At 37.6% G+C, this 14,032-nt stretch overlaps 1 protein-coding gene across 2 annotated transcripts in view; it reads right to left on the reverse strand.

Moving 5' to 3' along the window:
• Nucleotides 1-5,473: 5,473 nt before the first annotated feature.
• Nucleotides 5,474-14,032, reverse strand: part of CSRNP3 (cysteine and serine rich nuclear protein 3) — a 143,622-nt gene continuing 135,063 nt past the window's right edge. For both annotated transcript variants that reach the window (XM_020990862.2, XM_020990861.2), the window contains exons 4-5: nt 10,456-10,752; nt 5,474-8,027 (exon numbers count right to left, since the gene is read on the reverse strand). In XM_020990862.2, coding sequence (XP_020846521.1) covers nt 6,981-8,027; nt 10,456-10,752 — 1,344 coding nt within the window. In that variant the 3' untranslated portion in view covers nt 5,474-6,980. The remainder of the gene's footprint in view (nt 8,028-10,455; nt 10,753-14,032) is intronic.

The following is a 14,032-nucleotide window of genomic DNA, read 5'->3' on the forward strand; positions in this document are numbered from 1 at the left end:
GCCAAGTGATTACCAGTTTTCTTCTGTACACTCATTAATAAATAATTCCAGATAATCCCAGGCCAGATAAGCAGATTGGGAGGAATCCAAAGAAAGGAAAAGGGGGGAAAAAGAGACCCAACAAAGAATCTCTTCTCAAATTAGAATTAATTACATACAACCAAAATCAACTCTCAGCCTATATCCATCACAAATCTATGTTCTCTTGGTTTCTTCTAATTCACTTTTGATTCTTAAATTATTTTAAAAGCCTCACATCCACCCTTAAATATTTGCTATCTCACTAACTACCCTATCATCACAAGGATAAAGTGATTGAAGAAAGGAATTATATAATTAGTACACTGAATATCAAATATGAATTTAATTACCATTCATTTGCCTCTTTATTTCCACCAGCATTTTTACTGGAGATGAAAGAAAATGATCCCACAAAATATGTGTTTTATTGAATTACAAGGAAGTTTAAACTACCTAATAAAAATAATTACCCTGTAGTTGTTGGTGACCTTTAGTTGCCACTAGTAAAATGAGTAATCAAAAGTGACTTAAGCTCTTTTAATTGCCTCATAGTCTAGATTTTCTAATCTGTATCTCCCCCCTCCCAACAGCAAAGAAATTCAAACTTGCCCGTGATTTGGACCCTGTTTTGAGGCACGCACCTTCTTGCCCTCTATGATTCTGCCCAATAAGGCCTCTTTACTCTCAGAGTGGAAAAAAAAACCAGCAAAAGAACAGTTAAGTATTTGCTCACACAAACAGAAGTTTAGACCAGTGAAAGGGTGCCTAACACTAAATAAAACCCAGGCCACATGGAATCCTTGAGCACAGCCTATTGAGAAAAATATTTACATTCATCACAATTGCCAATTACTTGGGTGTCTCTACAAAACTTTGTGTCTCTACACAAAGTGTTGGAGAATCAGTAGGCAAAATGTGAAGGAAACACTCTAAAAAATTTCCACATGCTAATATGTTTAACCTCACTAGCCATTCAATAACCATTTAAACACCGGGTCATAATCTTTCTGATGTTTTAAAATTGATCATCAAATGATTTGTGACTAGCAGGAAATAAAGGAGATGGTTTCTCAAAAGCAGATGTGAAACTCCAGGTTCTGAGTAATTGGACTAGATGAACCCCGAGAATCCTTCTATCTCTAACATTCTGTGATTCTGATATCAGCCTTTTTAATGAACCACTTCTGCATATTGGTTTCAGTCCTTCATGACCTGGCTTTAAGGTGCAGAACAAGAGTCAAGCCCACCACGCCTTTGCCAAGCTCTTTTTATGACTCTTAATAGATTACAGCTGGGCAAGATATTTTTTTCTTCACCCAAGGCACTGTTTTACTAATTTTAATAGTTTTTTTTCAAATTTCTAACATTGTTTTTCCTGCTCAGTAAAACCAATTAAACCCCTTTCAATGTAAAAAAAAAAAAGCATCTGACCAGAGTAGCCATTTTGTTTGCAAACAACTGGATGATTTGGAATGTGGGATTTACAACGTCTATCCTTGCAAAAAAAAAAAAAAAGAATCTTGTAGAATTGTAATAGAATTTCCAGGGGTCCAGGCTTTTCTTGGGACTGATTAAGAATACGGTCTTTAGGGGCAGCTTGGTGGTGCAGTGGATAGAGCACTGGCCCTGGAAGTCAGGAGGACCTGAGTTCAAATTTGGTCTCAGACATATAACACTTACTAGCTGTGTGACTTTGGGCAAGTCACATAACCCCAATTGCCTCACCAAAAAAAAAAAAATACAGCCTTTAGATCCATTCCAAGTGCCTAGAAAGCATTCCCAGCATGAGTTCTTGATGCCTACAACTTATTTAAGATTAGAATTGCTTCTAGGGTCAATAAAACAGTCCAATGATTAAGAACACCCTGACCATTAGACATCTTAGGTTGCCAGTAGCATAATGCTGTTTTTAGGAGACACAAGCATTCCCAGTGGATTGAGGGAAGCTTTTCTGTAATTCATAAAAGGTAGGCTTCAGGGGTTACAGTCCCTGCAGATGTGCCTTCTGCCACCGGTTAATGCACCTTTCTGTAGGTGCCAAAGGGGAGAGTGCAAAACAACAAGGGTTTTGTTAACCTTTAGTGAGCTCTATATAAGCAACATGTTTTAAAAGTGTTGTAAGCTGTTTCTGACATTTCCTGGAACTTTTCCTTGGTTTTTGCCATGTGTGACTCAGCGTCCATTTGTGACAGTTTAGTAGAGGTTTGTCTGTATTTAGTATCACATATAGATCTAACATTAAAGTAACAGCCTGGTATAAATAGCTTCTTCTTCCTTTATGGGTTTTCATTTCACCTGTTCTAAGCCTTCTCTATGAGGCCAGATTTGATTCAAGAAACTTCCCCCAAAGGGAGAGGAGAAGGGTGATTCTCTGTACTTGTACCCTAGATTTAGGATATGCATAGAATTTAAGGAAAATGTTCATTAGAACACATTTCAAAAAATTATTAAAATGATAATGCTATAATGAAAAAAAAACCTGTACGATAAACCTCATGGCATTTTTCTACCTCAAATTTCCCCCAGAAACAAACTGTGCAAATCTTCTCAACATTTAATACTAGATAGCAACACCAGGTAGTAAATTGTATAGAAGACATCCTTAGTCTTCCAGGTCAGATTTAATATTTTCATCTCTTTAAAACATAAGAAAAGGGTAGTTAGGTGGCACAGTGGATAGAATGCAGGGCCTGGAGTCATTTGTGAGTTCAAATCTGGCCTTAGACTTTTACTAGCTGTGTGACCCTGGGCAAGTCATTTAACCCTGTTTGCCTCAGTTTCCTCATCTGTAAAATGAGTTGCAGAAGGAAATGGCAAACCACTCCAGTATCTCTGCCAAGAAAACCCCAAATGGGATCACAAAGAGTTGGACAGGACTAAAACAACTGAACAACAACAAAACATAAAAGCAAAGGGTGTGTCCCTTCAAAACCTGAAGCTCTGAACGAAGAGGACTTTTTGTCCTCTGATTTCCTTCAAAATTCATCTGAAATAGACTTCCTCCTCCACCCTTAGCTGTTAATGCTCTACTTCCCCTTTCAGATTATCCTCCATATATTCTGTATATATCTTGGATGTTCCTTGAAGATAGGGAGGGACTTTTTATTGTGGCCTTTCTTTGTACCTCCAATTTTGAGGACAATTCCTGACACCTAGTAAACATTTAATAAATGCTTGTTGACTGACAAACTGGAATTGGGCCCAGGTATGGTATTGAAGGTAGATTATTTTAACAGCTCAATAACTAAACACAATTTCTTCATCTCTTGATTTATGTATGTTCTAATGAACAGTGATACTTTAAAATACAGGCAAGGATTCTTGGGTCACATTTGGTAGTGGGGACTTTCTATTTCAGGTACTTTCCTCCTATCTGTGGCTAGTCTGCAGGGAAGAGGTGGTTTCTTTAACCAAGATAAAATGACTGGTTTCTTACTTATCTAACAGGATATAGGAGATAGACTGATTTTACTTATATCTCAATGGTCAAGAGATAAAATGAAGAAAAAATAAAACAGGACAATAATATTTTCCTTCCCTGGGAACCACCAAATACAAAGTTGCTTCAACCACTTGACTTGCAAATCAATTCAGTCTCAATAGTGACTGAGACGTAAAAGGCACAGGGTTGGAAGTAAAATAAGGTCTGGAGAAACTTTTCCAATGGGTTGAATGACTAAAAGACTCTGTGGCAAAGGGGACTATAATTTGGTTCAGTAGGAAGAGTAGGATATGACCGAAAAAGACTGAACAATAGTTGTAGAGGCAATACAACAGGTGCTGGTCAGGTTATTGAGTCTCAGGACTAAGGATCTTACAAATATATCCCAATTGGCTGGCTCCTTCTTGACCCCATCCCCCCTTTTTAAATTTCTGAAGAAGTAGTTAACTTTCTTGGCATGCGGGCAGTTATTGTTGAATAAAAGAATTACTGATGGTGGGAAAAGGCAGTGGGAATTTTGTGCTCTATTAATTTTACTCAGAAAAAGAGTGACACAGAAATAGAACCAATGATACACACACATACATATATAGAGAGAATATTATGTACAGATATACATGCATGTTTGTTTATATATATGCATATGTATATGTATAAATATATATGCATATGTATCTGTATGTCATTTATAGATATATGCATGTATATCTGTATATATAACCATCTCTCTCTACATATATACATATCTTTGATCATTTCCAAAAATATGAATCCATATAAAAAAATTACTCTGTTTTTCAGACCAATTAGAATTTAAAGGGAAAGTATGCCTCTGCATATTACTAGTCATATATCTGACACCTGGTACACCCTTTGAGGGAGGAAAAGGAAGAAAGTGTCAGGAAGCTGCTAGTCTATGTTGTTGGATTTGTTTGTTTTTAGGAAAGGATATGGAGTAGAGTGAGGATGGACAGTGAAAATATGGAAAATCTGTTGGAGAATAGGAAGGGATCATTCTCTTGCCTATATGCAAGGTCACTGCATTCTCTCCCCTGATTACCTATGAGAATAAGCAGCTGCTGGGTTAGGGATCACTCTGGAAGCAAAGCTCAAAGATAGAAGAAGCCATATCCTTGATGAGGGTAAAATCATCAGATGTGGTTGCTGCCTCAGAAAGTTAACTCTCATAAATCAAATGGTCCTATAAATAGCTCTCAGGTGAGAAGCCAAACCTTCTTTTGTCATTCAACCCTGTCACAGATCACAGATCTCCTCTATGGATCTTTCAAAAGACAAGTCCTAGGTTGCTGTACTGTGGATATTTCAAGATTTTTTTTTTGAGATTAAAAAGTGTATTCAACGATCCCACAAATACATTAAATATGCTTCTTTTCTATACTGAGTTTTGAGGGACCCTTGGCTTTGAGGGACCCTTTTCATTTTCTCCTGGGATCTGCACTCTTTAGATTCTTACAATAGAGAGAAAACAAAGGTATCAGTCACTATGAACTGAAACTTCACCAAATATATTTAATGGACATCATAAAAGTAGGAAGTCTAATGGTTTCGGTTGATTATTAAAGAGATATTACTAGCCCACATGACTTCCCTGTCTGGGAAAGAAATCCAGAGGTCCTTTGACAGTGAGAGAAATGCCTACCTGTTTAGGCCAGGGTATGTGCAATGAGGGGGGAAGAGGGAGAAATAATTTGATTATCAAAGAACTAGCTGCCAAGTGAACAAATTGCCTAATCCTTCCCTTCCCTACCAAGTTTTAGCAAGGGTTTTTCATTGAAATTCAAGCATATTTGAGAGCTACTGAATGAAATCTACAGTCGAAATTCTACAATATGCTTAAATCCATATCCTTAAACACCTAAGTCTGAAAGACATAAAAATTAAGAAGCAATGCAGTCATTGAACAGCAAGGCAAATCTACATTTTAAACTGACATACAACATATGATACTTCATATCAATAGGACAAAATACTGAAACAGGTGAAGTGTCATATTGCATTGAAAGAAAGGTAGTGCACGCTATTTAGTTACCTAAGTCAATTTACAGAAAAAATGTGATCCTAGAAATCCTTCTCCAGCAAACCAAGTACAGATAATCTAAAGGCCAGGAGTGCATGTTTTAGATTCCATGTGTCTGTTCCTTTAATAAGTTAAGGGAACATGAGGTAATGAGAATGCAAATAATGCATTCTGGATTTTCCTGCTAATTGTTCCAGGCAAGAGAAATTCATAATGCTTCAGAAACTTAAGGCCTAGTTGAATATTTGGGTGATGGCCCCTAGTCAAACTGTTAATTACAAAATTGAAATCTCTCTATACATCTAGTTTGCAAAGATTGGTCTTTTTATAGAAAAAAAGTCTGCTTGCTCCATCCATGTCCATTTCATGCTTCTTATAACCTGACAGCATTATAACTCCGCTCTTATTGACCTCTGATTTAGATTCTCAAACTGGTTGAGGAAAACCTTTATTTGTTCTTTCACAAAAAATATTATTTTAAGACTACTGTATCATATAAACCCCATGATAATTACAGCTTTCTACCCCAGCCCCTAACCCCCTAAAATTTTCACAGTCCCTACACCTTAGCAGGTACTGCCAAGGGCACTAAAGTGCATTTCCACGTGGGGGCACAGGGCTCAAAGGTGCTACTAGACAAGCTAAGAACAAAGACAGTGCCATTTTTATTGTTTTTGTTTCTAAAATGGCGATTCCTTTTACCTCCTTCCCTGGAACTAATTGTGGGAAGGCACTGATCCAGACCCTAGCAGGAGGATTGTCCTAACCCTTACCTTTAGAGAAAATTGTGTATGGACCTGCACAAATAGATTCATTTATTTGTTCAAAATAGCAAAAATAGGCCTAGTTCACCTTTAAGAAAGTATCTGCAGATCGTATTAGTAATGTTCATAAAAATGCAGATGGAATGCTAGATGCAATCCATGTGGGCATGCTCTGGTGTGGCTCTTAAGTTTAAATGAACATACATTAATTTCCATCAAAACATGATCTGCTAAACTACCATAAATAAAATACATATGAACAATTAAATCTTTTTCTTACAATAATTACTTTTACATTAAAAAGTCACCATCAACTTCAGATAGATTGCAAATTAGGACTCTAAATCTGATCATTTCCAAGTTATTAGTTAGTAATCTTGCACAGGCCCGATAATCAAAAAACTTGGAGCTTTGATCTATACAGGTTGGCAGGTATCACAGAGTTTGACGGGTCAGTGACTGAAATATGCATTTTTAAATTTAGCTTTTTTTTTTTATCAAAAACGTCTGATTTATTTCAAAATCCTTGTATGAACTTGTATTTGTGCAATGCCACTGTCCCAAAAGCTAGAAAGAAGACACAAAAGCATCTGGAACGTTAACCACAGTCCAAGTTTTCTTGGTCCACAGTTTAAAACAATGCTGAGTCTAGGAAATCCAATTAAATTACAGTGCATTTAAATATAGGAAGGTGGTTTTGGGACAACTTAACCTACTACACAGGGACGGTCTCAATCACGGATGACTTGATGCATTCTTCGTGCAATCTGCTCTTTTCCGAGAGGCTTAAGGAATTTTCAGCAGGATGCTCAACTATGTGACTGTCGCCATTCAAAGCAGAAACATATCTCTCAGGCGAGGGACCTTTCAAATAAGAGTGAAATTCCACCTGCGGGTGGTTTGGCCTGTGTTCAGGATATAAGCTAGTACATGGCACATGGCTATCATTTTCTGACGAAGAGCAGCAGACTATTACAGAGGGGTTTGCAGATGGGTAATGGGAGCTACCATAGCTCTCTTCTGTTTGTCGGGCATAGTCAACAAACTGCTCTGATGTTATGCTGTAAGGCACCAGAGAAAGGGTACCATTTTTAACAGTATCTCTTTCAGAATAGTTCTCAGGAATTTGATTCGTGGCGCCTGGGGCATGGTTGTCTATTTGGTAATATAAAGTTGAGGAGCTAGTGTAAAAAGAGGCATTTTTAGAGTGGCTTTCATGTACTGTAGTGCCGTCGGAGTAGCAGAGAACTGAGGGAAGAGGCACAACTTCGGCATGGGTGCCCAGACCTTCCACAAAATGATCTCCTTTCTCATCTTCCTCATCTTCCTCCTCTTCTTCTTCCTCCTCTTCCTCTTCATCTGATTCACTTGGTGCTAGGCTTTGTGTGCTGGAATCTGTAACTCCACTACAAAAGCTACTCCCGTCTTCCTCCTCTTCTTCATCTTCCCCCTGGCAATCTAACTCCTCTGCAGACTGCAAATGCATCACTGTTGTTTGGGGTTCTGTTTCAATCTCAAAATTCTCTGCAATAGAATATTCCACAGGGTGGCCAGAAGGGCTCATAGAACTAGTGTGAGCATTTATCTCACTGTGGCAGCCATTCAACGTGGGAATTTGCTGCTCTCGGTTTTTCTCCAGTTCGAGTTTCATTATTGTGTGCAAAAAGTGAGTCCGGACTCGGATAGGATTAAATTCAATCCTACCTGCTGTATTACTACATCCCTCTTTAGTGCAACCACATGGGAAAGACATCCGATCCACCTTAAGAAGAGAGAGAAAGAGAGAGAGAGAGAGAGACAGAGAGAGAGAGAGAGAGAGAGAGAGAGAGACAGAGACAGAGACAGAGAACATATTATGAAAACATGACAAGTAAAACAACAACTCCTTGGGTCTTTTCAATGACTGAGCGGGAGTCTTGATTCAGGGAATTTAAATGATTAGCAGGTGATTAGCAAACTAGAACTCAATTTTTAAAAAGTGAATGAAATCAGTTTTTTTATTTTAATAGCAATTACTTCCAAATTCATGGCTTTCTCTAAAATGAAAACTACTTACAATCTTAGGAATAGTTAATTTCTGCTTAGAGGAGATAAAAATATGTTCCATCATCCGTTCTTTGGAATCAAGGTCAAGACTCAGCATTTGTCTTCCTTTTCAGTATTTTTTCCATTTACATTATTGTAGTCCTGTGTATTGTTCCTCTGATTCTGCTTATTCCATTTTGCATTGTTTTTCTTCCTTTTTGTAATTTCTTATAACGTTCCATTAAATATCTATCAGCTTGGTTAACCAGATCCCAAACAACAGGTACCTACTTTGCTTCTAATGTTTCCATACCATCCTTCCTACATCCTCACTGCTTCCCATCCTTTCTCTAAGTGCTCTTCCCCCCTCCCGCAGTACAGTCTTTCTCACTCTTCTGACTCATCGTAACATGCCAGCCCCCTTGTTTGGTACATACGCCTCTCTTTTTCCCTTCCTCTGTATCTTGACTCAAGAAACACTCCAGATTAACACCACTTGATGCCATTCACTCCAATAATCTTCCCTTGGTTTTCTTCTTCCATTTCTACATCCTCAGCCCTTGTGTGTATCTACATAGTTCTACTTGTGGTTGTGTATATTCATGTTCCCATCCCATATATTTCTTTGTTTTTGTTTTCTCTCTCTACCATTTGACCCTTATATTACATTGCAAAGCTTCTCAAAGCCAAGGATTTTTCAACTTTATTAACTCCCCAAGGTTTTTGGACAGTCATCAGTATACTGTTAAGTGCTCAAACATCAAATGACACAGTTCAACTCTTCAAGGTCTAAGACTTCATATGGTTGTATAGCTCCTCTTTTTAATTTTTTTCTTGTTTCTCCATGTCACTGATCATAGACCTAAAGCTGCAAGGGTCTTCACAGGCCAGTTAATCTAATGCCCCTATTTCACAGATGAGTAAATTGGGGCCCAGGAACTCAGTGGATATTTATTAATAAGGTTCCATATTTCACATCAGCTTTCCAGAGAGCAGAAGAAATGAGGACATGTGGCCCTGGTTGTCATTACTTCACTTGTGGTGGGATAAGGGGATAGGAGCCATGGCAGTGGGAGACTTTTTTAGTTCTTTTGGGAGAAAAGAAGGGCAACCAGTTCCTATGCTGTCATTCTGCTACAGCAAAAAACAAAATAACTTCTACCAGTAAATCTGTTTACATTGCCCATTTCCCCCTACCCCCCCATCTGCATTTCTCCTTCTCTCTACTCCTCAGGCAGCATTAAGGGTCATCTTTTATTGATTAAGTAGGGAAACAGGCTCAGAGTACAGCAACTACCCTCACATTATTGCAGGGGTAAGCTTCCTTATTGGGGAAGGCAAGGCTCCTTGGGAAATTAAGAGTTAAATAGTCACAGAAAGTAACAGAGAGGGACAGAGCTGGATGGCATCTAGTCCAATGTTCTTTTTTTTTTTTTTAACAATGAAAGGACCAAATTCTAGGTCATATACATAATAACAGAGATTGAATCAAAATTCAGGTTTGTTGACCCCTAGTCCAGTATTCCTTCCATTAAATTCACTGGCTTTAATTAAATATCACTTGCATACTACGTGGAAGGTTAGGCAACCAGACACATTAATAGCAGAATCAGAAGCTTAAAAGATCATAGGTAAGCACTCTTATTTTACAGATGAGGAAATGGAGGCCCACACAGGTTAAACAACTTGTCTAGGTCATTGCTAGGAGGTATCTGAGGCAGAATTCCAGCCCAAGTCTAGCTAACCCTGTATTCCCTACACCATGCTGTCTCATGTTTTTTAGAAACTTAAAGGATTGGGATTGCCATTATCTTCTCTCAGGCTACCTGTTTAGATGCCAAGAGAAATTCTTAGGTGCTATAAATTATAATTCAGCCTATGCATAAATACCTGCCAAGTAGCAACTGTACTCCAAACTTTTCCACATGTCATATTGCACATTTAGAGCCACATTCCATATAAATATGTTTCCTAGGTGTCCACGGTTATTATGTTTGCCTTTCAATTAATCTCATCTATCACCTTCACACCCGAGTCCCTGCCCTTGGGTGTCTATTGGTGCCAGTCCCTTCTACATTTGGCAATTTGTTACACACGATATAAGCCTGTTTAGTGGTGGGTTTCTAATCTCTTTACTTCCAAATCCCTGTTGCACAGATCTTTACCTGGCACTTGATGCCCGCAAGGCTGCAAGTACAAGTTTCCGGATCACAGAATACTCTACAGTCACAGCCACAATCCTCTCTTGATAGGCGGATGGCCCGCAGCTCATGTTTTTCTTCCACATCAATCTTTTTCACTCCGGAGGCTCGAAGCAGCGCCCTTCGTTTCTTTGTTGGCAGGGGTTGCAGGAAGAAGTATTCGTCTACCTCTGTGTTGTCTAAATCAATATCATCATCTGAAATGTCATCTAATGTAAGAGTGCTGGCTTCTTCGGATTCCACGGTACCATTCTTAGTCATCTAGGAGTGCAGAACAGTAAACAAGAGGCTTAGCTCATTTCAATCCTACAGCCCACACTTTTATCACGTGTATCTAGTACCGTTTTCTCTCCAAAACAAGTGCAACTAACTATTCCATGCCACTTGATATGTACAACCCAAAAGAATCATAGTAAAAGGTTTTTCTCCCCATAGACAGAAATATTTATATTTTAAATATTTAGAATTTTTATTCCTTTTCTTAATAGAGAAAAAAATTAAAACTATAAAATTATAGTCTTTTAGACACCCTGATAACAGTTAGATGAAAATAATTAGAACTGTGAACTTCCCGACGTCAGGAGTTGAAGAGTTCTTAAAACCTATTGCCCACACTTTGTGAGGAAGGTGAAGGGTTATAAACACATATCAGTTAATGTCATATTGGGACCTGGTTTGTAGTGGGCAGCTCTGATGTTAGAATAAATATACCCTTGTACAGACAGAGGTGATAGCATCTTAATGGAAGTCATCTCAAGCTAAGTCAGCAAGCACACTGTCCTTGAAACATGACACTGAATACTGGGCTCCCAGAAAAAGATATATTCCAGGAAATAAAGTTCTACTGCATTGTGGTTTCAGGATTTCAGACACAACTAACCGACCAGAACATTGAGGGGCTGAGAACTCTGATAGGAAGAAATGAGGAGAGTCTGAGTATACTGATAGAGAAAAAGAGGGGAATTGTCTAGAAGCTTAGCCCAAAATAGAACCAAGCAAGAAACTCTGCTCTAGAAAGAACAGTTCAAATTTATGTACACTTACGACTAAAAAATATCAAGGGGTTTGTTTTACACATAACAATTTTATATATATAACCATGTTTACCTTCTTTATTTGATCATTTTCATTCATTGGAAAACTTCATTAATTATAATTTCCATAATAGTTTTTGATTGCAAAAGCAGCTGTCTTTTAATGCTTTTATTATTCTTTGACATTCTCCTTCACAGAAAAATGTTGATGAGTCAACTATATTTATAGAGAAACCCCTGCCCTTTGTAGGGAAGGAAACAAAGCAAACATTGGCCTCTGCCCTCAGGAAGATAAAACACACAGATGGAACCTCAGAAGAACACTAGACAAAGACATCCCAGCAATTGCTTACTAATAAATCACAGAAGGTCTCTGTCGTGCATATTTCTCTAATGTCACTTAATGATCTTTGCTTATTTTTAGAAATCCTCTGGATCCTTTCACAATGCTCTTTATGATTTTGCCTACATGACCTGTTTGTGGCGCTTGGCTTGCTCATGGTCGCTCTTCACTCTCTTCCTTGACTTTTGTTTTTATCCTTAAAATTCTTCTCATGTTTCTACCTGGCCCATTAAAAAATGCCTGGGTTTGGTTTCTAGTTACCATTGTTATTCATTTGGTTCAAGAGAAATGACTATTAATAACCAATGATTTGGAGAGAGCATTTCTAAAGTCCTCAATTCCTTCTTCAAAGCCCAGCCTTTGAAGGACATTACTGACCTCTGCCAAGAATTTACCCCACCGAGACCATCTTATGTTGGGAATTACTGCCCATTGTGTCCTACTCAGGTTTGGGTGGGGATTAATTATTTGATTAGATTGCCCTAGACTGAGCAATTTAGAAGTAAATGACATAATCAAAGTTGCATTCCCCCAACCCATCCCTGGAGTGGGTCCACCTCTCATTGTAATATTAATTGTCTCATTAATTGTTAACTAATCAGAGTTGACTGCCATCCTCAGGAATACTCACTCTTCCAAAGGCATGCAAACTGTGAGCCCACTGCCAAGAGTCCTCTTTGGTCAAAGAGGGATGGCCAAATGACCATTCTTTTTATTAATAAAATAATAGCATTATTAATAAATGATCCATTACCCAGAAACTGTGTCTCTCAAACTTTTTAAACATCAGCGCTTAAAGTAAGAATTTTTTTTCTTATTTGCAAGGATCCTCATGCCAAAAGATTATGAGGTATAGAGCAGATCATCAGTTTCTGTGGTAGTGAAAGTTGTGTCAATTAATAAGGATAGAGCCTGGACCTACGATTTCCTTGATGTAGGGAAGTCTCAGGTGAGAAAATCTTCTTTACCAATAAAGGTAAACAAACACCTTCTCTGCAACTTATGGTCTTAGAACTGCCTAGAGCATTGAGGGATTGAATGATTTGCCCAAGGTTAAACAGCCAAAATATCTCAGAAGGGACTTGAACTCAGATCTTCCTGGCTTTGAGGCCAGGCCTCATATGCAAAATTAAGATGAAGTTTAATTAGTATGGAATTTTTTAAAAAGTAAATTCACGGCAAAAATAAGAAATTTAACAAAGGTATTCTCACTGCAATAGAACATAGCTTAAATATATGCTTATATTCCAAATTTATAAAATTACAGAATGATACAATCACATAGTTGGAAGGAAACTCAGGAATTATCTAATCCAACTTGTACCCCAGTTTTAGAGTACCCCAACAAAAGTCATTTAATCTCTGCTCAAAAAACTCTGGTGATAAGAAATTCACTATCTACCAAGACTAGCTACCATTCCACTTGGAGGCATTTTTCGTGGTTAGGGATTTTCCTCCTTACATTCAGCTGAATTCTCTACTTTGCAACTTCTATCTGCTGCTAGCATCTCTTGCCCCCAGAGCCAAGTAAAGCAAGTCTCCTCCCTCTTCTTACATGACAACAAAAAGAGGTGTTGAATAGTTCTGCTATTTCTCTGGTCAGCCATTATCATTACCTTATCCTATCAGTAATCCAATTATCCTTTTTTTAAAAAAAATCTTTCTATTGTCCCCAATATATCTAAAGGGCATTTTTGTTGTCCTTAGCATTCATCGTAAGTTTCCATTCCATCTGGGATTTGATATTCCAGACATTCTTATAGTATCATGCCACTTGTTCTTATTCACTCTAAGTTAGTTGTACTTATTTCCATCTTATGTACGTGTCTTTTATTTTATTTTTTAATAAATGGTATTTTATTTTTTCCAATTAAATGTAAAGACAATTTTTAACATTCATTTAAAAAAATTTGAGTCCTAAAATTTCACCCTTCTCGCCCCCTTAAAATGGTAAGAAATTTGATATAGGTTATATAGTACATGTCTTTTAAAAATCTAAATTGGTCAATGAGTTCCTTGCAAACCTTTCCTTTCTTTTTTTTTAATTGTTTTTATTTTTATATTACCTTCATTTCTCTTTCTTAATTAACAAAAATTTATTTTCTCTCCCTCCTTCCCCACCTCCTATTATAAAATCCTATAATAAATATACATAATCAAGCAA

This window comes from Phascolarctos cinereus, unplaced genomic scaffold (genome assembly GCF_003287225.1).
Source record: "Phascolarctos cinereus isolate Bilbo 61053 unplaced genomic scaffold, phaCin_HiC Scaffold_726;HRSCAF=1367, whole genome shotgun sequence".
NCBI lineage: Eukaryota > Metazoa > Chordata > Mammalia > Diprotodontia > Phascolarctidae > Phascolarctos > Phascolarctos cinereus.